The sequence below is a fragment of the Anomaloglossus baeobatrachus genome, chromosome 1 (assembly GCF_048569485.1).
Source record: "Anomaloglossus baeobatrachus isolate aAnoBae1 chromosome 1, aAnoBae1.hap1, whole genome shotgun sequence".
Classification (NCBI taxonomy): domain Eukaryota; kingdom Metazoa; phylum Chordata; class Amphibia; order Anura; family Aromobatidae; genus Anomaloglossus; species Anomaloglossus baeobatrachus.
Genome location: NC_134353.1, coordinates 484064649 through 484087824, shown reverse-complemented (window position 1 = coordinate 484087824; position 23176 = coordinate 484064649). Strand labels below are relative to the sequence as shown.

At 42.9% G+C, this 23176-nt stretch overlaps 2 protein-coding genes across 2 annotated transcripts; one reads left to right on the top strand and one right to left on the bottom strand.

The window, feature by feature from the left end:
- The first annotated feature begins 51 nt into the window (after nucleotides 1-51).
- On the top strand, nucleotides 52-10158 carry BORCS8 (BLOC-1 related complex subunit 8). Its single transcript, XM_075315208.1, has 4 exons — nucleotides 52-290; nucleotides 2753-2865; nucleotides 3310-3374; nucleotides 8353-10158. The coding sequence occupies exons 1-4, from the start codon at nucleotides 254-256 to the stop codon at nucleotides 8462-8464; spliced, it is 327 nt and encodes a 108-aa protein (XP_075171323.1). The 5' UTR covers nucleotides 52-253; the 3' UTR covers nucleotides 8465-10158.
- Nucleotides 10159-10646: 488 nt separating this feature from the next.
- On the bottom strand, nucleotides 10647-19376 carry TMEM221 (transmembrane protein 221). Its single transcript, XM_075315195.1, has 3 exons — nucleotides 18249-19376; nucleotides 14737-14822; nucleotides 10647-13178 (listed from the first exon to the last, which is right to left on the bottom strand). Exons 1-3 carry the CDS (start codon nucleotides 18533-18535, stop codon nucleotides 12619-12621), a joined length of 933 nt encoding a protein of 310 aa, XP_075171310.1. The 5' UTR covers nucleotides 18536-19376; the 3' UTR covers nucleotides 10647-12618.
- Nucleotides 19377-23176: the final 3800 nt, after the last annotated feature.

Genomic DNA, 23176 nt, shown 5'->3' with positions numbered 1-23176 from the left:
CTTCTGATTGGTCGGGAATAAGGTCTGTGCTGTGATTCGCCACAGTGTAGTCACATGCTCTAGTCTGTATACTTCTGTTAAATTAGGCGTCCTGAGACTAGAGTGAGCTGCTGGGATTAGTAGTACCACATGCTGGCAGCCTTTATGTGACACCCTGACTTACCGGCGGAACCTTTGCACTCGTGCTTTGTCCGGACAGCTATTTGTGACGGACCGCTTCTGTGCCGCCGAGCTGTCATTGCAGGAGCTGGTCATGGAGGAGCAGGAGATGCAGATAAAGGTGAAGAAAGGTAAGGTGGGCAGAGCTATGGAAGTGTGGGTGCACGGCCTCCCCATGGGCTGGTGTAAGCCACGTGTGACTAGTGCTCCGTCCCTTTATTGTTACCAGTGCTCCCACCAGTATAGCAACGAGCTGCTTAGCCACCATTTTTTGTCTTATTTTTTTCTCTTTCTCCCTTTCCTCCAATATCAATCCCTTTATTTTCCGTCGCCATAGAAGTGTGAATGCTGGGGGGAGGGGGTTCATGGTGGTTTGAATGCATTGTGTACAGTACAAGCACAGTAGATGGATTTATAGAACCCTCCTCCCCACTGTGCTTGTTTGTCCCACAGTGTGACCTGACCTGCGGTGCGTCTTCCCCTGATAATGTACATCACTGATCTACAGCACATTTTAGGAACTCTGATGATTTTACAAAGTAAAATGATGTAGTTAAGGCCCTGTCACACACAGAGATAATCTTTGGCAGATCTGGTTGCAGTGAAATTGTGGACAATCAGTGCCAGGTTTGTGGCTGTGTACAAATGGAACAATATATCCATGATTTCACTGCAACCACAGATCTACCAAAGATTTATCTGTGTGTGACGGGGCCTTTACACTTTAATTAGTGATGGGCAAGCACTAAAATGATTGTTCCTCAATTCAAGCAGGTCAGATGCTCAGACAAGATCAACGCTAGGAACGAGTATAGAAAGTCAATGATTGGCCTGATCTGGTCTCCACCCACATACATCCAGCCACAAACAGAGCATTGCTCTGTAGTCGTATTAAGTAGTGAAGAGCGAGCACTACCATACATGGGTTCTCCGTACTCGTATCGAGTAGTGATAAACGAGCACTACCATGCCCAAGTGCTCGGTACTCGGAACAAGTAAGGCTATGTGCGCACGTTGCGTAAATACATGCAGTTACGATGCGTTTTGTAGCGCAGCGTAACTGCATGCGTCCTGCGTCCCCTGCACAGTCTATGGAGATTGTGCAGGGGCCGTGCGCACGTGGCGTTTAAGAGCGCAGCGCTTCGGCTACTGCCGAAGCGCTGCGTAAAAAGAAGTGACATGTCACTTCTTTCCTGCGCTTTGCCGGCAGCTCCTGCTCTGTCTATGAGAGGAGCTGCAGGCAGAGCGCATGGAATCGGCGCTCACTACGGACATTTCTGCAGCGATCTAAAGTGCACATGTGCTCTTCAGATCGCTGCAGAAATGTCTGCAGTGAACTGTACGCAACGTGCGCACATGGCCTAATAATGAGCAAATGCTACTGTGCTCGGTTGTTTGTAATGAGTGAGCACTTTCAAGCTCGGTTACTCGTAGTGATGAGCGAGTACTACCATGCTTGGTACTCACTCCTGCTGCTGCCCTGTCCCAGCAGTGTCTCCTCAGTTGGGACCTAACTGTCATGTGCAGCAGCCGGCACATGATACATAAAGTCAGGCTGCAGGTGGGAAGGGGCTGCGGCAACCGCAACCCCAATCTTTGTTTTGGGTTGTTGTTGTTGTTGTGGTTTTTTTTGTTTGTTTTTTTTTGTTCCATTTCATTTGGCTCTGCTGGAACTCTCCATGGAAGAATCTCCCACAGTATGCTAGGTTGTCTGCACCCACTGGAATCCATCTTCAGTAATTGGGTTTATATAATTTTTTTTTTTTTTCTTCTCCTCCACCAAGGAAAATCCATATATTGAGAAATATCTCTCTAGTACCTGACCTGACTGGAGTGTGATTTCTCCCGGAGTAGCATGCCACTGATCAGACGCTCCAGATTCATTAAGAAGTGTACAACTCCTAATGAATCAGGAGAGTCTGTCATGAGCACAACCCCTCATCAAAAATGATGTGAACGCTCGTTTTGGTGAATTGGGCACGTAGACTTCCACATGGTAGAAGCTCTATGATCCAGGTGAAGTTGAAGAGCAATCGCATGTGCCTTAAAGGGAACCGTTCACCAGTTTTGGGGCCTGTTAGCTACGTCATCCACACTCGCCGGCATTGAGGTCCTGCGCAGGCGCACTTTGATCTGCCCTGAGCAGGGCAGATCAAAATATTGCAGTCCGCCTGTGCGGGATCGGCGAGTGTGTATGACGTAGGACACGTCATGCACTGCAGCTTCAGAAGAAGGACAACAAAGATGGCCAAAAGAGGAGGCACAGGAGAATGGAGACACCCATATGACCAAACTCCACCGCAGCGACCGTTTAGGTGAGTATTATAAAGTGAGTTTTACGTTCTACACAGTGACCTGGGCTCTTATATACAGCATGTTAGAATGCTGTGTATAAGAGCCCACTGGTGGTGGCCGCAGCTTATAGTGGCCAAATCTGCTGACGGGTTCCCTTTTAAAGGGGCGGTCCAGAGAGATACGATAGAGACACTAATAACTGTTAATACAATTACACTATATTACTTACACCTTTAGAAAAGATTAAGGGAAGAAAAATTTGTTAGAGCTTGTTTTAAGAATCTTTGTTTTCTTCTAGTAACAGACAAGTTTACTGAGAGCATGTATGTCCTCGCCAATGAGCCTTCTGTGGCTTTATATCGGCTTCAAGAACATGTCCGCAGGTCTCTTCCAGAATTGGCTCAGCACAAGGTGGGTAAGCTTCTTCTGTAGTGTAACACAGTATCTGAAAGTGTGGCTCTGACAATATACAGCATAAGCAGGATTCCAATGCTAATTCCCCACAGATCAGAATGGGATGGCAGATTCTCCAGATTCATACTTAATCACCCTAATACATTCTCTGCTGAATGCCTCTAATAGGAGTGTGTCGTACTGATAATTATGCCTAAAAGCTGCTGCAAATTATGTATTTTGCTGAAGAAATTGTTGCAGCTTACACTCATGACATCACTGTGAATTTATTTCCTTCTCTCTCCATAGTATTTCATAAACCCTATTCACACAATATTCATTTTGCAATTAAACCAAGGTAGAATTTAAGAGGCAACGTGCCTGAAACTAGTCTACTGTATTGGACATCGGCGTTATGATTGCCGCTGTCTAAACTAAGGAATCATCTTCTTGATATTGTAGGCGGATATGCAGAATTGGGAAGAACAAAGTCAAGGCTCTGTCTACACTGTGGAATACGCCTGCAGGTATGGGATGCAGCTTGTTTATATTACAGGAGTTGTGCCAAGTTCTTAAAAGGTGAACAGTCCAAAGTGATTGTGAAATCAAGCAATGTTGCATTTGATCTCCAGTCACAAGAAGAGACAGATTTGTAATTTTATAGTGTATGTTCTGTTGCCAAGGTAACCCGCCACTCCGCAGTTATGTAGTGGCTGGTTACCTAGCCAAGTAGCACATGTCGCTTGCTCTCTATCGCTTCCTTCACATGTCCCCGTCCCCAGTATGTGTGGTGTCTGTTTTCCTACATACTGTTGACACGCATACTAATTAAAACTGGTGTTGATTTTCAGGAAGTGTTTTACTAAAAAAAAATTGTGGTTTTTTTTTTTTTTTTTTATTATACTGGGTTTGTAATGGGGCTGACATCAATCCCATAAACCAGTATCCCAATTGCAATTAAGAAATAACGTCTGGAACACCATTCTAAGTCTGAACTGGGTTCAAAAACCCTAAAAAAACTTCACTACATAAAGAGAAGGGCTGCACACCAGTGACAGTGCAAGGGGAATAAATGTAAAGCAGAAACTGCTGTATGAATACTGGCATGAAAAATACAATAGCTATATGTGAGAATGAAAATATGACAATGGAATCTGCATAATTGCCATGAACTTTAAGAATAAGGAGAAATTTAGCTATTGAATTGATCAATGCAAGAGAGGATACACATTAGCTAGGGACCCCAACATAGAGAATACCGTAACGAGGTGTTGGGGCTCACTTGCATTGATCAATTCAATAGCTAAATTTCTTCTTATTCTTAAAGTTCATGGCAGTAATGCAGATTCCATTGTCACTTTTTCATTTCTACATATAGCTATTGTATTTTTCATGCCAGTATTCATACAGCAATTTCTGCTTTACATTTATTCCCCTTACACTGTCACTGGTGTGCAGCTCTTCTCTTTATATATTATCCCAATTGCCACCGCACCAGGGCAAGCTGTAAGAACCAAGGTGAAGCGCCAGAACTGGAGCATCTAACGTGATGCACCACTTCTTGGGCGGCTATGGGCTGCTATTTTTAGGCTGGGAAGAGTCCAATAACCATGCACCTTCCCAGCCTTGGAATATCGCCCCCCCCCCCTCCCCCCAGCTATTGGCTTTACTTGGCTTGTTATCAAAAATTTTAAAAAAGTAACAACCCCCCCCCCCCCATACACATTGTTGTTTTGTTTTGTTTTTTTTGTGTTTCCCCCCCCCCCCTGCTACATATCACACTGATGTCACACGTACTAGAGACACATACACACAGATGACTCACACGGATGGTCAAAACTGAACGTGCCACATGTGTGGATTTTTTTTTTTTTTTTTAAACAGACTTGTGCAGTCACCTACAGCAAGGTGTTTGCCTTTATAGCCTGTTCACATTGCTTTGAAGCTGGCCAGATCGGACCAGCCTCAGTGTCCTGTGCTTTTCCCATGCTGCAGAGGGAAAGCTGCCTGGGAGACTGCTCAGCTCTGACCAACGCTGCAGTCCATGCTGCTTGTCTGAATTGTCAGCCTTAGGCTATGTGCGCACAGTGCGTTTTTCGTGGCTTTTTTGCGTGTTTTTCGGGTGCGTTTTAGTTCAGAAAACTGCGTGACATTGCTTCACCAGCAAAGTCTGAGTTTTCATTTTAGCTGTCTGCACACAGCTTTTTTTTTTTTTTTTTTAGCTGCGTTTTTGTGGTGCCCACAAAGACGCAGCATGTCAATTGTTTTTGTCTTTTTTTCACTGTGTTTTCCACCCATTAAGTTTAATGAGATGTTCAAAAATGCAATGAAAAACGCAAATTGCAAATATAGCTGCATTTTAGTGCGTTTCTATGCCTAAAAAATGCAGCTATAAATGCAAGGGGTGGGTAGTATAGTGACATGTACAGGAAGAGAATTCCTTCTGTTGGTAAACACAGAAGCGTGAATCCTCCCAGTACCGCCACCGCTGCTTCCACCTCCCGTTCGGCGCCATGTCCAGACAGGAGGTGGAAGCAGCTGCGATATCAAAAGTGATCAGTAGGAAAAAAAATATATCATACTCGCCTATCTGAAGACTCCCGGGACACGTCTGACAGCTGCAGGACTTGCCGATGATCAGCTGATGTGGTCACCTAACGCATCAGCTGATCGTATAAGTCCAGCGGTGAGGCCAGCTTTTTACCGCCCACTATCAGCTGATGCGGTCAGGTGACATAATCAGCTGATTACCGCCGGGTCCTGCACCGATCGGACAGGAATCTGCACAAAAGTGAGTAGTTTGGTGTTTTGGGTTAGTTTTTGTTTTTGTTTGTTTTTTTTTTTTTTTTGTTTATTAGAAATTCATGGTGGCCATGTCTAATATTGGCATGACACCATGAATTTCGGGCTTAGGGCCAGCCGATAATATACAGCTAACCCTAACCCCATTATTACCCAGCATCAGGGCAGCTGGAAGAGTTGGATACCGCACCAGAAGATGGCACTTCTATGAAAGTGCCATTTTCTGGGGTGGCTGCAGACTGCAAATCACAGCGGGGGTGCCCAGAAAGCTTGGGCACCCTGCACTGCGGAGTCCAACCCCCAGCTACCTAGTTGTACATGGCTGGACTAAAAAAAAAAAAAATTGGGCGAAGACCACGTGTGCGTGGTGTTTTTTTTTTTGTTTTTTTTTATAAATTATTTCATGAAATTCCTGAAATAATTAAAAAAGGGCTTCCCTATATTTTTGGTTCCCAGCCAGGCACAAATTGGGTGCTGGGGGCAGCCCGTACCTGCCTGCTGTACCTGGCTAGCATACAAAAATATGGCGACGCCCACTTTTTTTTTTTTTTTTTTTTATTTTGGGCAAAAAACTCTGGCATACAGTCCTGGATGGAGCATGCTGAGCCTTATAGTTTATATATAAATATATCACTGCACTCTCAATGGGCAAGAATGAATAAAGATATAACTCTTTTTCTCAATGCTAATAGATTTTTAATACAGAAGGCAAGATAGCAACAATTGAAAAACATGTGACACTTGCGATAATTTTACGACAATAACGTTTCGGTCCTCCAGGACCTTGATCACATTAGTCGCTAAATTACTGTGAAGAAAAGTGTTTTTTGGGGGTTCCTTTAATGATTAACAGACAGTAGTCTCCTTACTCATAGGCAAATGTATAAAGACGTTCGTCCAGAAATCCAAAAAAAAGTGGCAATACGGTGAGGTCTTTCCTGTTCCCTCCACAGTGGAGTTCAGGGTAGGAATATTCTGTCCTTCCAGCGCAGTTAGGGAAAATTAATCGCCTGTATAGAAGTGCAGGAAGATCCTTAAAGTGAATAATGCATGTGTCTTATGAGTGGGCTCATAGAATGAGTTTGTGCTCCTAGACCCTCCGGGGTTAATGCTGTATTTGTCTTTGTATACATGTTAAAGCTGAATTGCAGTCTGCGTCCCCAGGAGTTGTAGCCATGTGTCACATGTGCATACGCTAGTGGAGAGTGAAGAACATATTGAAGAAGGAAATGACATCAGACCTTTTGTTTAAAAAAAAAAAATGCATAAAAACGCACAAACACTGTAAAAACGCATGCGTTTTTTGCCACATTTTTATTTTTGACGGGGGTGCGTTTTTGTGTTTTTGCTGCAAAAAAACACACAAACGCAGCGTCAAAAAAACTCAGCGCGTGAACTTACCCTTATTCTTCAGGAGTGATGATTGATTAACCTTCGCTTCTGATGATTAAGGTTGACAATTCATACAAACAGAAAAAGAAGCCATTTAGGAGGTTTGTATGTTTTTAGTGGAATGATCAATGAGGCCTTCTTCCCCCTTTTTTTTTTTTTTTTTTATATTCATATTTTCAGAAGTGTGTAAAATTGCTAAAGGCCTGTGTAATTATTACTTTTAGGCTGTGTGCGTATTGCATGCAATTACGCTGCGTTCTGCACCGCAGGGTAACTGTGCCCAGGACGCATGCAATCTATTAAGATTGTGCATGAGACGTGAGCACGTGGCGTATTAGAACGCAGCTATTCGGCTGCTGCCCGAAGCATGCGTTCTAAGAAGTGACATGTCACTTCTTTCGTGCGGTTTGCATGCTGTCTATAGGGAGAGGCAGCATGCAGAGCGCACGAATTCTGCAGGCACCAGGCGCTTCAGAACGGAGCTTTTCAGCTGCGCTCTGAAGCGGACCTTTTGTGCGTGGAGCAGAGCGCACACGTGCGCACAGCCTTATAGTACATTATTTTGGTTATTGGCCCCCTCTGGAGTCTTTGGTAGCCTTTACCAGCTCTTTACTATAGAGCTTAGATGTGCTGCTTTGAAGCTGGCTGGATAGTAGGCTCTGGATGAGGTTTTCCTTGGGGTGCGTGCCCACAATCGGTGTTCGCAGCATTTTGGACGCAGCATGCTTCAGCTGCATCCTTAACGCTGCAAATTACAGTGCAAGCATAGTGGATGGGATTTCTAGAAATCCTATTATGTTGTTTTTTCCGCAGCAAACACTGATCTGCGGTGCGGATTTCTGAGCCGATGACAATTGTTTGCTGCGGAGTCGCAAGCATTCTCCACAGGAAGAACAGAACAGAGAGACCTCAACTGCCCAAGCCCGGATCGTCGGCTCCTGCCGTTGTTTTGCAGAGGAAACTCATGGTCCCGCAGGTCGGGGCCTGCCACATCCAGGAAGTAGCGGGTCATGATCATGGGGACGTAGCCTTAGAGCTTATTGTTAGGTTTCAGTAGCAGTCTTGTAATTTACAACTCAGCTGATTGATGACAGATGCCACCATCCAAAATGCCATTGAAGAGTGGTTAGGAGGATAATTGTCTTCTCAAAGAAAACTAGTGAATGATGGAACTGAAATTCTGTCACCGGAGTTTTAGTCTGGATAAGGGAGTGATTGTTTCAAAGAGGTTGTTTTTTTAAGAGTCTACTGTATATTTTGTGTTGGCACAACATCTAAATATGTGTATGTTTCTATCCTCTCCTTACCCAGTGCCGTTAGAAGTATGACGTTCAGCAGTGTGCACTTCAAGAGCATTGACGGCCTCCTGAAGCAAGCTATCAATCTCAAGCATCAACTGAATGCGGTCCAGAGCCGCAGGTAGCCAAGCCATACTGGCCGACTGGTTCTCCTACTGCCTTCCTGCTCAGAATCGGAGAGCCCCAAAGGATTCCCTGTGCTCTCTGACTAAGCTCCTGTATGCATGTGTCATGGACTTTTCACACTATGAAGGGTAATACTAATTCATAATGGTGCAATTATTCCAAAACAAGGTGAAGAATTGTGTGTTTGTGTGAGGATTGCATGGTTGTTTATACTGCCATACCATTTGTGTTGTATATGGAGTTATTTTTTATTCTTATATTTTGTTCCTGCACATTTTGAGACAGCTAAATAATATGTAAAGCGGTTATGAGTAACATAAAGGCATCTGGAATATGTCCTTTTAAGCCCCTTCAGTAAAGAACACGTTGGAGGAGATGCTACTTGAAACCTCTGCCAAGGCGTTTAGGTAAGGGTCAAAGCCAAGAATGAATTCTTCCAAGAAGAAAAAGAATAACATTATTTCTAATCCGATCCTTGTTTTATGGAAATATAACATCAGAAACATAATTGTGGACTTGGCCTGCTGGGTTTTAACGTAGGTGGTCATTTATTGGATGGGCTGATTATATAATACCACAATTACCTGATGATCAAAGGAGTTAAAAAAAGAGTTGTCTTCTGGAGAATTCCACTTTTAAAGACCGATTTCTGGTATAATTTGTCAGGGATCCCTTTTTGATACAATGACCCTTTACACTGGAAGATGTTTGTATTAGCATATGTACTGTACACTGTAAGTGGCTTAATGGAGACTAACAATGCACATCTACACATACTGGTATTGTATCTGTCATTTCTGTAAATTCATTGTTCAGTTGCCTGGTTAAAGGGGTTGTCCAGTCTTCAGATAAGTCTACAATCTCTTTACGTGACTGCAGACCTTTGAATTCTTACAATATGAGCGCCACTCGCTGTTTGGATCCTCCGTTATTGTCGGCAAAAGCAGTCGGTCATGTGACCACATGTATCTTGTTTGCATATTTCCAGCCACACTCCCTCTAGACGTGCCTGGCCTCTTTCAATTAACGTGTATTGAGTGAGGCAGAGCACATCTAGTCGGTATGTGGTTGGCAGTATGCAAATTGGATACTTGTAGTCATGTGACCGATGGCTCTCTCCAACAATACCGGAGGATCCAGACAGCGTTTAGTGCTCATATTGTACGAATTCAGAGGTCTTGCAGACTTTTATTGGTCATTTGTGTGGACATGCTGATAATTCTCAATTATTGTTACGTTCCTGAGATAGATGCCGAGACGGACTGCAAGAATCGAGGAAGGACAGTCAGTTGTCTGTGGTGTGTGTGTTTTTGTTTAAGGCCGGAGTCACACTTGCGAGAGACTCGCGCAAGTCTTGCAGTGCTTCACCCGGCATGGCCGCACACTCTCCGGACAGGAGTGTCTCAGCTGCATAGAAATACATACAGCCGACCCGCTCCTGTCAGGAGAGTGTGTGGCCATGCCAGGTGATGTGATACGAGACTAGCGCGAGTCTCTCGCAAGTGTGACTCCGGCCTTAAAATGGTATTTGAAAGTACAGTGCCATTACCGGAATGATCGGTTTGTGCAAATTGACTATTGGTAAGATTTTATGTTTTGGGGTTTTTTTTTTTAATTCTCGGCTATAAAGCACTTTGTATAACAATAGCAAATATCCGCTCATGGAAATAAAATACCCTTTATTTTTAAAACTTGCCCACTTGTGAAATATTTTCTTGGTTTACAAAAAAGAAGAGATGACAGTAAATAATAACACAAAACCTTTTTTTTTTTCTTTTCATTACCTATCTATTTTCTTCATGCTATTTCTTCTGGCTGCTTACTGTTGTATTTCCTGTGTGGCAGTTTGGTCACATTTAGTTACTATGAAACACCAATGAACATTTATACATAAGTACTACAGCTCATCCAAAATCACTATTCATACAGGTCAACTAACTATAGAGAAAAATAAGTTTACAGTAGTGGAGGACACCTTTACCTTTTAGAAATGTACTGTGACCAAGTTAGCAGCCGACTTAATAATCCATGCGTATGTGTGGGACAATCAGAGAAAAGTATAATAGAAACACGGCACCACTTCTGAATTTATTACCCACTCCTGGTTTTCCCTTACAAATACAGAGGTAAGATCTCACAAAACCAGGAGTGGGTAATAAATACAGAAGTGGTGCCCGTGTTTCTATTATACTTTTCCTCTGACTGTCCCACTCCTGGTTTTCCCTTACAGATACTGAGGTAAAAACTCACAAAACCAGGAGTGGGTAATAGAAACACGGGCACCACTCCTGTATTTCTTATACTTGTCCTCTGGCTGTCCCACTCCTCGTTTTCCCTTACAATCAGAGGAAAAGTATAATAGAAACACGGGCACCACTTCTGTATTTATTACCCACTCCTGGTTTTGGCTACAAATGCTGAGGTAAAAGCTGATCAAATGCTCAACATGTAGATGTTTAACCAAGAGTCCACTTTGAGGTGAAATAAATTTGTATAATTTGGCATTTCATTGTATATTTGCTCATGTTGAAGGTTCATGCCCTTAGCCTTAATGCAGTAGCTTTTGTGTTCTGCTATCTTCTTAATTCCCCCCCCTTATCAATACTTTAAAGGGCCACTGTCACTTAAAAACTCACATCAGTGAGAGATTTATAAAGAGAACCATTGTATTGGTAAATTAATGTATTCTCTATGAAATAACAATAATGGAACGTTTTTGCGAAATCGGCGTTGTCGTTATACTGTTAAATACTCTTGTAAATTTTAAAGGGATTTTCCAGCTCCACTCTTCTGTATTGGGAGGGGAACAAGGTAATTGACATAACATTTACAGATACCTGCCTAAATGCATGTGTCTTGTAGCAGTGCTATTGTTTACAATAGGACAGGCGCTCCATACCTGCCGATCGCACATGTGTCCCTGGAAGGGACCGTGGTCTTAACTTCTCCTGATAAAGAAGAACAAATTGTAAACTGGTAATATTCAGTCGTCAATGTCCCCTGTACAGTCTGACCAATTAGACTGGAAAGTATTATACTTTATAGGGACCTAACTCTTCTGTAGCTCCCAATTTTGCTCATAAATTCTAGGAGGAACAACAATTCTAAGGAAATATGTTATTTCACGAGGAGAACAATTTTATGGTAAAAAAACATGAGTGTTGAAAGGCTGTCTATGATGGGACATGCAGTGCTTGCTACTGTCAATACCCTTGTAAACTGATGTATTGTACTCAGATACACCTTCAATATCCAATCCAGTGTATACCTAAGGGTCCCACCCACCCTCCAATATCGGCAACAACGTGTATGAAGGCATCAGCCAACTGGTGATCAGGGAAGATGTCGATCAGACATGTTGGATTTCGTTCGTAGCATTTTAAATGCTGCATAATACAGTACAAGCACAGTGGATGGGATTGGTAGAAATCTCATCTCCTGTCCACTGTGCTTCCTTTTAATGCTGTGTTAACTGACCTGTGGTCCAGGTTTCCTATCCGCGGCATGTAAATTTGAGTTTCATGCGCAGGAGAATGCAGCAAACAGCGAAAATACACTGCTTTGCAGTACACTACATAACCCTGATTATGGGCACGTACCCTAAAGGACCCCCATACCTATTAGGCCAAAGTCTGCTGAATCCGCCGTTATCGGCCAAATGTCTAATGTTTATGGGGGCCTTCCAACTATCCACTGACAGATGTCAGAGGAGAGAAAGATCTGACACATTGTATTTACAACCACCGATCCTTTTGTTCTCCAGGAGATAAGAAGCTACCAAAGAAGTCTGACCGTGGCTCTCACATGTAGAACATGAGCACTTTCACCAGCCGAGCTTTCTGTGTATGAGGATAAATGGCTCTCATCCGGCAGACCGCTATCTAATTTGTATGGGTGCTTTAACCAGTATAGATAATATAGGTTTAAATGATGTTTCTTGGTAGAGTTAAAGGTAATGATGGTCTTTATAGTTCCAGTAGGGATAAACCCCCTCACTCTAGGAACTTCAGTTCTTTATCAGTGACGTCTTTGGTTCAACATCTTTATAGTCTTAGACTATATTCAATGAATTTCTTCCACCTGCAATAGACTTGAATCATATCCAATTCAAGTTTATTGTGTATTGCACCCCAGTGACAGAGGTATAAAGGGATCATACAAGTGTGGAGTCCTTCCCAATCACTCCTGGTTTCCTTAATACCATGGTTCTCATCTCTTGCGTTCCACCATTCCATGATCTAGTGTTCGGCTGCGTGAGTCCAGACTCGACGGAAAGTGTACGTTGCATTCTGGGAATGTTGTAGCGCTCGTCCCTGTTGCTGTTGCACATACTGTCGCTCTGCTTCACTACACATTGTGCATTGTTGAATAGTGGAGAAAGAGTTTGTGGTTTGTGTTGCTGTTGTTGCTGCTGCTGTAGAAATGGTGGGTAGGAGAATTCGCGGTGGATCTCCGGATGTGGCCGCACTGGCGTCATTTCTTTATCGTTAAGGTCAGAGGAGGGTGTAGAATCATTTAGGTCTGCTTCATGGGCTGAATCATTTTCATAGAGTGTACTTGCCACCTGGTCATGGTTTTGGCAGGTCACCTGTGAGGCTTTGTGCAGCGTATGAGCCACCGTGACTATCATAAAAATGGATCCCATGCTGAGAATACAGGAACTGGCTATTCCTGTTTCTATTTCAAATAGGATTAACATGTAGAGTGAGAGGGCTGTAGAGAGATTAAAAATGTTACAAGAAGTTACATAAGATTATATTTAGGTACATACATGGGCAGATTCTACATAGTTTCAATAGGTTTATAGAATGCTTTCCGTGATAAACGGCTAAGATTAAAGCTCCCTTTAGAAACATGCTACAACCCTCTCATATTTTTTTTTTTTTGGAGCAGTTAAATGAAATTTGTGTGTGCATTAGCGTTGATGAGAATTTTGGAACATCCCATTCCATTGGCCAGAACAGTGGTCTATGGCTGTTACACTATATCGGGAGTACTACCTCTTGGCACTTCTTTCTATTAGCTGGCCTGGTGTGATGTCCTCATTGTGCTGTGACATTGTCAAAGAAGAGTCGCGGATGGCAACAGTTAACAGTTGGTGACCCCGCTTCCATGCAGTAGCCTCAGACTTCTGTCATTGGCAATGGAATGACTCAAGCTAATCGATTCACACCAATTCTAGCAGGCATGCATTTTGCACAGACAACATAAACACAGGCAGCCTGAATCAGACACTGGCTGTGTTATGCAACTGTGTATAGTTTACTCTGAAATAAAAACATAGTCTGAAATGCTGGCTGGGGTCTATCCATCTAAGATGACTAGTCTTGAGACAGTTCCCCGGCGGCTTCTATGTGCCCCACTTTGCACAAATAACAGGTCTGTCCATGTACACATACATATTGAGAGTCCTGAAGATGTAATTAGGGGGAGATCGGGTGTATACCACGCTATCACCAGAGGAAACAATGTTGATTATTTCATCTTTATTCCTTGTTCAGGTCAACGCGTTTCAGAGAGCACGGTCTCCTTGATCAGGACATCAAAGAAAAAATCAACAGTGTGTGCTTCTCTTCCACAGTTATTGCTATGTATATTGAGAGTCCTGTCAGTCTTTGGGATCAAGGTGGGAAGAAGCCTCTGGAGAACTGCCTTGGGCTAGTTATGTAGTGCCCGGTCAGTTATTCAAAGTGTGTTTGCTCTGAAACGCCATGGCTGTAATACCAAAGAATGAGTTTCCTGACCAGTTCTTTTTAATATTGTCCCAGTTGAGCTGTAAGGCTATGTGCCCACGGGAGTTTGTACCTGCGAATATATCTGCGGATATATCCGCTGGTTTCCCGCAGCTGCTTGCCGGAATCCGCAGCTATTTTTAGCTGCGGTAGTACAGCAAAATAGCTGCGGTAAACCTGTGGACATTCGTGCAACTTACCTGCGGAAGTCCCGGAGTATATCTCCATAGTGGAGGGTCGGGATTTCCGCTGGTAATTCCACAGAAATAATTGACATGCAATTACGTGCGGCTGCGGGACATCCGCAGCATGTTCCGCAGCCGTACGTATCCGCAGCATTGACACAGCACTCCCCATGTCCCATAGGATAACATGTGGAGTGACTATACATGCTGAAACCTGCGGATTTATCTAGGAAATCCACTGATTTTCCGCAGATAAATCCGCAGGTTTAATTTCCCATGGGCACATAGCCTAAAGATGGACAATATAATGCCATATTACTTGATACAAACAAAGGAATACTAAGAAATTCTTACCTGCCAAGTACAGAGAAAGTCCAAGGCAGAAGAGGCAGACTGCGGATTGCCGTATACTCCGGTTATCTAGCAGAAACCATTCACACCTACATAGAGAAGAATACATTATTGGGCCACCATAAGAGAACAATAACATATGATGGATTTAGTGAGGCTTCTTTGGATCGACTGGTTCCCTGCTACCTGGAGTCATGTGCCTACAGTGGGTGTCCTCAGTAGTGACCGCTCATAGTGAAGTGTATTATAAACTGACTCAATCTAATGTATATTGCATTTAAAATCCTAGTGCATTATTTCATTGCCCTCTATAGAGATGACATAATCAATAAAGGTTTAAAGAAATATCAACCTTTGTAGCCAATATTTCTCCAATAAAAAAAATGAATCATCTTGGCAAAAATTCTTAATTTTGTGTCTATAAATCCCACACAGACCTCTTCATGGAAACAAACCCAGTTTAGGCTGACCCTGCAGTTATGTATTTACAGAATGGTAGAACATTTATTTTAGCTGTATTGGATTAATAAAGTTTACATAGTCTTAAAAGCCCGTTATAAACGGCCAAATAGAAAATACAACAATCAATTCGACAGGGAGTACAAGTCCCCTCCCCCAAGGACCATTCATGTCCATTTTAAGCATATATCCAAAAAAAGTTTACTACCCAACAATCCCAAATTATGTTTGCACTATCTCTGCACTGCTTGCGTCTGGAAGTGCCACTGAGTATCAAAGGTGGACAACCAGCTGTTCACTAAGAGACATCCAGATTTCATGAGATCCAGAGGTGTACTTTCTTCTTTGTAGTAACCAGTATACAGTGGGGAAAATAAGTATTTGATACACTGCCAATTTTGGACGTTTTCCCACCTATAAAAAATGGAATCTGTAATTTTTATCCTAGGTACACTTCAACTGTTACAGTATAAAAAAAGAAAAAACAAGAAAATCACTTTGTATGAGTTTTAAAAAAAATTACTTATTTCATGCAATAAAATGCAAATTATTTGATCACCGACTAACAGGCTAGAATTGTGGCTCTCACAAACCTGTTTTTTTTTCTTGAAGTGGAATCTGTCACCAGGCTTTTGACAACTAATCTGAGAGCAGCATAATGTAGAGACAGAGATCCTGATTCCAGTTGTGATTCACTTACTGGGCTACTGTGTAGTTTTGATAAAATCACTGTTTAATCAGCAGTAGATTATCGTTAGAGGACTACTTTGCGTGCTGCCAGGTAGTGCAGCATATTCATGATTTCTGTATAACTGCTAGATCTGCAGCAGAAAATATATTCATTTTATCAAAATGACAGCAAGTACCCCATTAAGTGACACATCGCTGGAATCAGGGTCTCTTTCACTATATTATGCTGTTCTCAGATATGATAGCAAAACCTGGTGACAGATTCCCTTTAAGAAGCCATCCTACTATGCATGCATTACCTGTATTAATTGCACCTGCTTGAATGCGTTACCTGTATAAGGGCGCACTCACACTTGCGCTATTTTGACGCAAACGGAATCCGTCACTAATGTAGTACAGTTCATTTATTTACAGTGGAAGCGCGACATCGTGTGGACACAAGCGGTTACTGCATGACACACACACGCACCATAGTAACGCGCTTCCACTGTAAATAAATGAACTGTACTACATTAGTGACGGATTCCGTTTGCGTCAAAATAGCGCAAGTGTGAAACTAGCCTAAAAAAGACACCTATCCACACGCTCAATCACACTCCAACCTCTCATCCTTTGCCAAGACCAAATAGCTGTCTAAGGACACCAGGGACAAAATTGTAGACCTGCACAAGCTTGGATGAGCTATATGACAAAAGGCAAGCAGCTTGGTGAGAAGGCAACAACTGTTGTTGCAATTATAAAATGGAAAAAACACAAGATGACTGTCAATGTCACTCGGTCTGGGACTCCATGCAATATCTTGCTTTGTGAGTAAGGATGATTTTGAAAAAGGTCAGGAATCAGTCCAGAACTACACAGGAGGGACCTGGTCAATGACCTGAATAAAGCTGAGACCACAGTCTCAAAGATTACAGTTAGAACCACACTATGCTGTCATGGATTAAAATTCTGCAGGGCACGCAAGGTCCCCCTGCTCAGGCCAACACATGTCCAGGCACGTTTGAGGTTCGCCAATGACTATCTGGATGATCCAGAGGAAGCGTATGGTCAGATGAGACCAAGAACATTTTGGAATCAACTCCACTTGTTTGGAGGAAGAAGGATGAGTACAACTTCAAGAACACTGTCCCAATCATGAAGCATGGGGGTGAAAACATCATACTTTGGGGTTGTTTATCTGCAAAGGGCACGACTGCACCATATCGAAGGGAGGATTAATGGGGTCATATATTGCGAGATTTTGGCCAACAACCTCCTTCCTCAGTAAGAGCTTTGAAGATGGGTCATCGCTGGGTCTTCCAGCATGACAATGACTCAAAACATAGAGCCAGGGAAACTAAGTAGTGGCTCTGTAGATGCATTTCAAGGTCCTGGAGTGGCCTAACCAGTCTCCAGACCTGAACCCAATCAAAAATCTTTGGAGGGAGCTAAAACTCAATATTGTCCATTGACATCCCCGAAACCTGAAAGATCTGGAGAATATCTTTATGAAGGAGTGGGACAAAATCCCTGCTGCAGTGTGTGCAAACTTGGTCAAGAACTACAGGTTACGTCTGATCTCTGTAATTATAAACAAAGGTTTCTGTACCAAATATTAAGTTCTGTTTTTCTATTGTATCAAATACTTATTTCATCCATTTAAATGCAAATTAATTATTTAAAAATCATGCAATGTGATTTTTCTGGAATTTTTTTAATTCTATCTGTCACAGTTGAAATGTACCTACGATAAATATTACAGACCTCTCCATTCTTTGTAGGTGGAAAACTTGCAAAATCGGCAAGGTATCAAAGACTTATTTTCCTCACTGTACATTACTGCAGAAACTTATTTGAACCACATGGTTGTAATAGCATGGACAGAATTTTTAAGTGAAACCTCCCCTTTAAGTCATCATCTCACAACAGATTACCTTGGTGAGTTACACTTCCCTGTAAAATAGAAATAAATATCTGGAGATGTAAGAAATTATTTGTTTGATTTGGATACCAAAGGATTCGTAATTGTAAGTTGTTATGTTAATTAGCATATGCCATACTTTTAAATTAAAACTGCCTTTGATGGGACTGTTCCCATGTTGGCTGTGAGGAGTTAATGGTCATGTGTCAGTTTAACAAGCTGGAAGCAGCTCCTTGCTGGGACATTGTTTTCAGGAACAAAGGGCCAGCATCAGAAAACTAGAGCAGAGACTATGGAGGCAAAGAGGAGATTGTTGAAATGCATGGTTTGAGCGTGAGCTACATGTAATCAGGAGGTTGATGGAGGCCACTGTGTACTGTGCTGGGACATTGTGTTGATGTATCATTATAATAGGGTTGTAATAGGTCTACCAGTGCATTTTACGTTATTGTATGAATGAACTCACCTTCTGGAATCTGGGTCCTCACGACAAACCTCAGCAGTGAAATACGAATGGAGCAGACACAGCAAGAGGCAACTGGTATTGAGGGCAAGACACAAGGCAGCCAGTACTGCTGAAGCCGGCAGGAGGATCCTACCCGCTGCAGGGCCTAGTCCCGCAATCAGCTCCCCTTGTTTTGTAGCTGTTTGAACTTGGAAGATTAGGATAACTGAAAGAGAGGCCATAATGGCCGCCAAAATGCCAAAAAGTGCAAGGACTATAATGGACTGATGGCTGTAGTGAGAAGGCATTTTTCACCTTTTTGCTACGGTGTTTTAGGATATAACCTACAGCGTTTTCTACCCGACTACTGGCAGTCTAAGGAAATTCTACCAACTAATACTGTACAGAAAACAATCATTGAGTCCAAGGAAATCCCTAAAATGACAATACCTTAGTACAAAATAAGCTTGTAGCACATGTTAAATTATCTATAAATATTATAATAGACAACAGTTAGCTTCTTACAAGTCATTGCTATGCCATGTCATATCAGCAGCATGATGTACCGAGCAACTAAATATTGCTACACTATACAAAGATCAAAGTCATTCTAGAGTTTAGGCTTCTCTAGCCTTTTGTCTACACACTAACTTACTAGTATAAAACTATTAACACAAATAAGGACTACTTTTGTTAAATAAACATAAAGAAACAAGATGCAAAAACGGAGTGAAAAAAGTAGCATATACATAAAAATACAAAAAACTGGGTACAGAATAACACCCGTGCAGAAACTATTATACCAAGACTATATATAGCTGTATTAAAAATATCTAAACAATTATATTACAGAAAACCAAACCTTCTAAATCTCTGCACCTGCAGCCAGACATTGCCTGGGAACATCTAAAAGCCCACCAAAGTAGTGAAAATCGTTACGCATGATACTATACCACCATATCAATCTGTCTCAGAAGAGAAAGTCACAATTCCTCTCTTTTACCTTACTCCCTGCAAAGAACCTGCCTTTTACCTTCTTGATGGTCTCCTGAAAATAAGCTCCTGCGTTTGTTTGCCATTTAGCGAGAGAAAAAATATATCAAATTTGGACAAAAAAATGAGAGTTGTGAAAAGATTGCCTCGTTTCTCTGATTCTTGGAAACTCTGGGGTTTCCAACAGGATAAAAGAAGGAATCTCTGAATTGTTTGGTCCATGCACAGAAGGAGGGGGCATGGGCGGGAATTTCAACCGTCTTTTTAACCTCTTCCCTAACTAGAAATCATTGTGGTAACAGGGGGGGTTAAAGCTGTCACTTAGTGGGATGCGGAGCATTTCCAATTCATTTTACAAATAATCCAAAATGTCCTGAATAGTAAATATAAGCTATTGTTTGTTTGGTTGGTTTAGGATTTGCTGTTTTTCTAGAACTGTATTACCATATATTATTATTTACTAATTTAACAATGGATTTTTGGAGTATATATACATCATGGAGTATATATCAACTATATACAGCAGATATGTGCACCCACAATGATATGTACTGTGCTAGATCTATGACATTGTCTAGTTCAAGTTGTTGGACATTTTATGAGATGAAGTTTCACATTTTAAAATTGTGGCAGCTTTTGTCAATGTTGGAACATGTCAGAAAAAGGACACTGTTTATACATGACCCTTGAAGACTGTGAGTAGCAAGGAATCTTAGGACATCTGGATAGTTTTCTAATTAAAATTCTGAAAAACAAACATATCCTTTTATGTAGAAATGATTGGCTGATATTGAATAGACTATTCAAAAGGAAGATGGAGTAGCGGGCCAGCACTCAATGTCAGTTACCCATCTGCTATCTTTTCTTCTCTTTTCAAAAGTCCTATTTTGACCTATCCATCACACTGCTTTTCAGACAAAGATGTGGATTATCTTCAGCGATCTTCAAGGGAGGTAAAAGTGACTTAGCTATTAACATTGATTATAACTGAAACTGAAACATTTTATATTTCAAGAGGTGTCAATGCATATCTCTGAAAACTGCTTTTTAGTAACATTGAGCAAGTAAAAAAATTCAATAAAAATGATGCAGTTTCCTATAAATTTCCTATAAATTTTGAGTGTCTAAGATCTCTGAATATCAGTAGTCAAAGGGAATGGGTCCCACACACCCCTATATGCGTAGTTTGCACAATACATTTTGCTTGTACATAGAAAACGAAGTCAGGTTTTGATCATTCATAAAAAAAAACAACCCAGAGTATTATTACTTTTAATTAGGGATGATCGAATACTTCGATTATTCGGCTTCGCGAATATTTTCCGAATACCTCGGCGCTATTAGACTATTCGCGAATATTCAATGCGCAATGTAAGTCTATGGGAAACCCGAATAACAACTATTCGGAACTATTCGGGCTTCCCATAGACTTACATTACGCATTGAATAGTCGAATAGCGTCGAGGTATTCAGAAAATATTCGCGAAGCCGAATAATCGAAGTTTTCGATCATCCCTAATTTTAATATGTAGAAGTACAGGTACTTTGTTTTGTGAATGATAGTAATTAAGTATTTGCAAGTAGCTGCACAATGGTCCCTCAGAGTCAAAGATACTGGTGGGCCTTTGGCCTCCTAGTTCAATACTGCATCTTATCTGTACTGTATGCATACAGTACCTTGAAAAAGTATTCATACCCCTTGAACTTTTCCACATTTTTACACATTACACCCGCAAAATTAAATGCCCAAGCTCTCAATTTCATGGAGCCCTGCTCAATCCATCATCCAAAAATGGAAGGAGTACAGCAGAACAACCTACCAAGACGTGGCCGTCGACAAACTGACACCCCAAGCAAGGAAAGCACAAATTAGAGAAGCAATAAAGGGGCCGATGTTCATGCAAGAGAATCTTATCGCAGTAAATGACACTCGACTTAAACTCTGATCAGAGCTGGAGCCGTGTGTCATTAGCATAATTGGGCCTATTCTTTCGCATGACAGAACATACACTCTTGTGATCCCAGCCTTAGGGGTGCTTCACACACAGCGAGCTCGCTGCCGAGATCGCTGCTGAGTCACGCTTTTTGTGACGCAGCAGTGACCTCATTAGCGATCTCGCTGTGTGTGACAATGAGCAGCGATCTGGCCCCTGCTGCGAGATCGCTGCTCGTTACACACAGCCCTGGTTCGTTTTCTTCAAAGCCGCTCTCCTGCTGTGACACACAGATCGCTGTGTGTGACAGCAAGAGAGCGACAAATGAAGCGAGCAGGGAGCAGGAGCCGGCGTCTGACAGCTGAGGTAAGCTGTATCCAAGATAAACATCGGGTAACCAAGGTGGTTACCCGATATTTACCTTAGTTACCAGCCTCCGCAGCTCTCACGCTGCCTGTGCTGCCGGCTCCGGCTCTCTGCACATGTAGCTGCTGTACACATCGGGTTAATTAACCCGATGTGTACAGCAGCTAGGAGAGCAAGGAGCCAGCGCTCAGTGTGCGCGGCTCCCTGCTCTCTGCACATGTAGCTGCATTACACATCGGGTTAATTAACCCGATGTGTACTGTAGCTAGGAGAGCAAGGAGCCAGCGCTTAGTGTGCGCGGCTCCCTGCTCCCTGCTCACACTGGTAACTAATGTAAACATCGGGTAACCATACCCGATGTTTACCTTAGTTACCAGTCTCCGCAGCTTCCAGACGGCGGCTCCGTGCAAGCGCAACGTCGCTTGCACGTCGCTGCTGGCTGGGGGCTGTTCACTGGTCGCTGGTGAGATCTGCCTGTTTGACAGCTCACCAGCGACCATGTAGCGATGCAGCAGCGATCCTGACCAGGTCAGATCGCTGGTCGGATCGCTGCTGCATCGCTAAGTGTGAAGGTACCCTTAGTCTTGTATGGCCCAAATCTAGCCTTTTAAGGAAGAGTGGTAAGAAGAAAGTCATTTTTGAAAGCAAGCCATAAGTCCAACTTGCAAAATTCCCTATAAGGTACACAGCTAGCATGTAGAAGAAGGTGCTGTGGTCAGATGAGACCAAAGTAGAACTTTTTGTGCTAAATGGAAAAACTGTGTGGCGAGAAACACTGTACATCACCCTAAAAATGCCATCCCCACCAACAAACGTGGTGGCAGCATCATGTTCTGGGAAATCTTTTCTTCAGCTTCTTCTTTCTTCAACTTTTTTTAGTGCCTGAAAAAGACTTGAGAACGGGGCATAGGTTCATCTTCCAGCAGGACAATGACCCTAAACATACTGCCAGAGCTACAATGAATTATTTAGATCAGGGGTGGGGAACCTATGGCCCACGTGCTGCATGCGGACCACGATGACCTTTTGTGCGACCCCCAGGCAGATTCCCAGGGGTTGCAGTGCTCAGGCCGCCGCCGTGGTCTTGCTGACCGCCGGCCATTTAAATCCCCACATGCGCTGTGTGCACATACTAATAGGTCCTCATGGCCAGTGTTCTCAGGACTTACTACCTTTGTGGTCAGGATTATGGCTCTGCGTTTCCATCCCACAGAAGAAGAGCAGCAGCTTCACTGCTTCTAGCGGTGTGTGCCCATCCTCCAGTTCTTTGTGCTCCCTCCAGTGCTGTGTACCATCCCAGTGCTTTGTGGCCCCCCCTAGTACTCTTGCCCCCTCCACCAGTGCTGTGTGCTCCCTCTAGTGCTGTGTGCCCCCCTAGTGCGGTGTACCTCCCCCCAGTGCTGTGTACAATCCTCAGTGCTCTGTGCCCTCTTTATGCTGTGTATCACCCCAAGTGTTGTGGTCCCCCCAGTGCTGTGTAGCCCCCTCAATACTATGTACCCCCCAGTGATGTCTGTGCCCCCTAGGGATGTCAGTGGTCTGCAAGTGCTGTGCTGGCCCTCTAGTGCTGTGTGCCCCCTCAGTGCTGTGTGCCTCCCCGTAGTGCCTTGTACCCCCACCCCTGTGCTAGTGCTGTGTGCCCTCTAGTGCTATGTG

Coding starts and splice junctions, on each gene's coding strand:
- BORCS8 (XM_075315208.1), top strand. CDS start 254: ATGGAGGAGCAGGAGATGCAGATAAAGGTGAAGAAAG. Junction 291..2,752: donor GCAGATAAAGGTGAAGAAAG/GTAAGGTGGGCA, acceptor GTTTTCTTCTAG/TAACAGACAAGTTTACTGAG. Junction 2,866..3,309: donor CAGAATTGGCTCAGCACAAG/GTGGGTAAGCTT, acceptor TTGATATTGTAG/GCGGATATGCAGAATTGGGA.
- TMEM221 (XM_075315195.1), bottom strand. CDS start 18,535: ATGCCTTCTCACTACAGCCATCAGTCCATTATAGTCCTTGCACTTTTT. Junction 14,823..18,248: donor GAGGACCCAGATTCCAGAAG/GTGAGTTCATTC, acceptor TTCTCTATGTAG/GTGTGAATGGTTTCTGCTAG. Junction 13,179..14,736: donor ACTTTCTCTGTACTTGGCAG/GTAAGAATTTCT, acceptor ATCTCTCTACAG/CCCTCTCACTCTACATGTTA.